Genomic DNA, 1,248 nt, shown 5'->3' on the forward strand with positions numbered 1-1,248 from the left:
GACTGAAAGTGGAGCTTCAGCCGGGGCAGCAGAGGTTGCAAGGACAGCCACGGAGGGTTCGACAACCTTATCCCTGAGGACCACCCCAGTTGGAATTGTTGTCTATCTTAAGGCCGCGGGTTGCCCCGCCACGGTGGCCCCCTTTTAAGAGCCCGCAGCCTTTTTGCCCTTCCTCAGTAAATTCATCTCAGGGTCTTCTTCGACCTCTTCATCCCTCGAAGGCTGAAGCCTCTTACTGGCATTGACTAGATCCTCCATTTGCTTCTTGTAGGCAGATGATGAGGTCTTCAAGGTTCTCACCTCAGCCATCATCTTCTGAATTGTCTTAAAGTCGGGCATCAAAGGCTTCTTCTTGTTCAAGTTATCTACAAGGGAACAAACAAATTATTACAAAGTATGAAGAGGTCGAAAAACCCACGCGACATTTCCACTTCGTAAATTTACCTTGGAAAGCCATCAGATCATGTGTTACGAAATGAATGTTTTTCATGATCAGCACGTGATATGACCTCTTCTTCGAGAGCAACTGGTAGACGATGCAAATTATGTCGAAATCGTCTGTCAATATCTCACACCGAGGAAGGGTACCTTCAAAACAAAAAGCAAAGAACATTTAGGATCTGAACCGAAGAAAAATAAATAAAATTGCAGGGCAACAGTACTCACTAAGTGTGGAATACTTCATGGGGACCGTAAGAGGTGCTAGGGGGTCCCCCTCCATCGTGTCCCATCTCCCGACAGCCCAGCACCACGAGCTCTTCCATTCTTTAATGGAGCTCGACAGATCGAGCACGAATGGAATATGGGAACCCCATGAGGTTAAATAATATCACAACTAAGTCTTGTCCCTTCCAGCTGCTACCTTAGGAATGTATAGGGTCTGAAAAATCGAGAAGGGCATCTCCACCCCTAGCGACGCCTCCTTCCATAACATCCAGGACCCCACCATTTGGCTCCAGGAGTTCGGGTTCAGACCTCAGCACTAGCCTAAAGAAGGGATGGAGGAGGAGCTTAAGTCCAGCCCTAAAAACTAAAAAGTGCCTCACTCATGGCCACACACCCCGGCCTAGGATAGCAGGCCCTCTCATCAGGCTCCGATCATATCAGTTCTACACTATCAAAAATTCTTTATTCAGCCTTAAGTCTACCCAGATCGGCCTCTTTCAATTTCGACGGGAAATCTGAAGCCCCCCAGTGTTCTGATGTATCTACTGGGCTGTCAGGCCATCTCCAAATATTCCCCCCCCC

General features: G+C 48.1%; 1 protein-coding gene across 1 annotated transcript; it reads right to left on the reverse strand.

Annotated features, from left to right (window-relative positions):
• Nucleotides 1-6: 6 nt before the first annotated feature.
• LOC111385905 lies at nucleotides 7-1,220 on the reverse strand. The gene is made up of 3 exons (XM_023010325.1): nucleotides 667-1,220; nucleotides 445-588; nucleotides 7-365 (listed from the first exon to the last, which is right to left on the reverse strand). Exons 1-3 carry the CDS (start codon nucleotides 719-721, stop codon nucleotides 145-147), a joined length of 420 nt encoding a protein of 139 aa, XP_022866093.1. The 5' UTR covers nucleotides 722-1,220; the 3' UTR covers nucleotides 7-144.
• Nucleotides 1,221-1,248: the final 28 nt, after the last annotated feature.

Source organism: Olea europaea, unplaced genomic scaffold (assembly GCF_002742605.1).
Source record: "Olea europaea var. sylvestris unplaced genomic scaffold, O_europaea_v1 scaffold33378, whole genome shotgun sequence".
NCBI classification, from domain to species: domain Eukaryota; kingdom Viridiplantae; phylum Streptophyta; class Magnoliopsida; order Lamiales; family Oleaceae; genus Olea; species Olea europaea.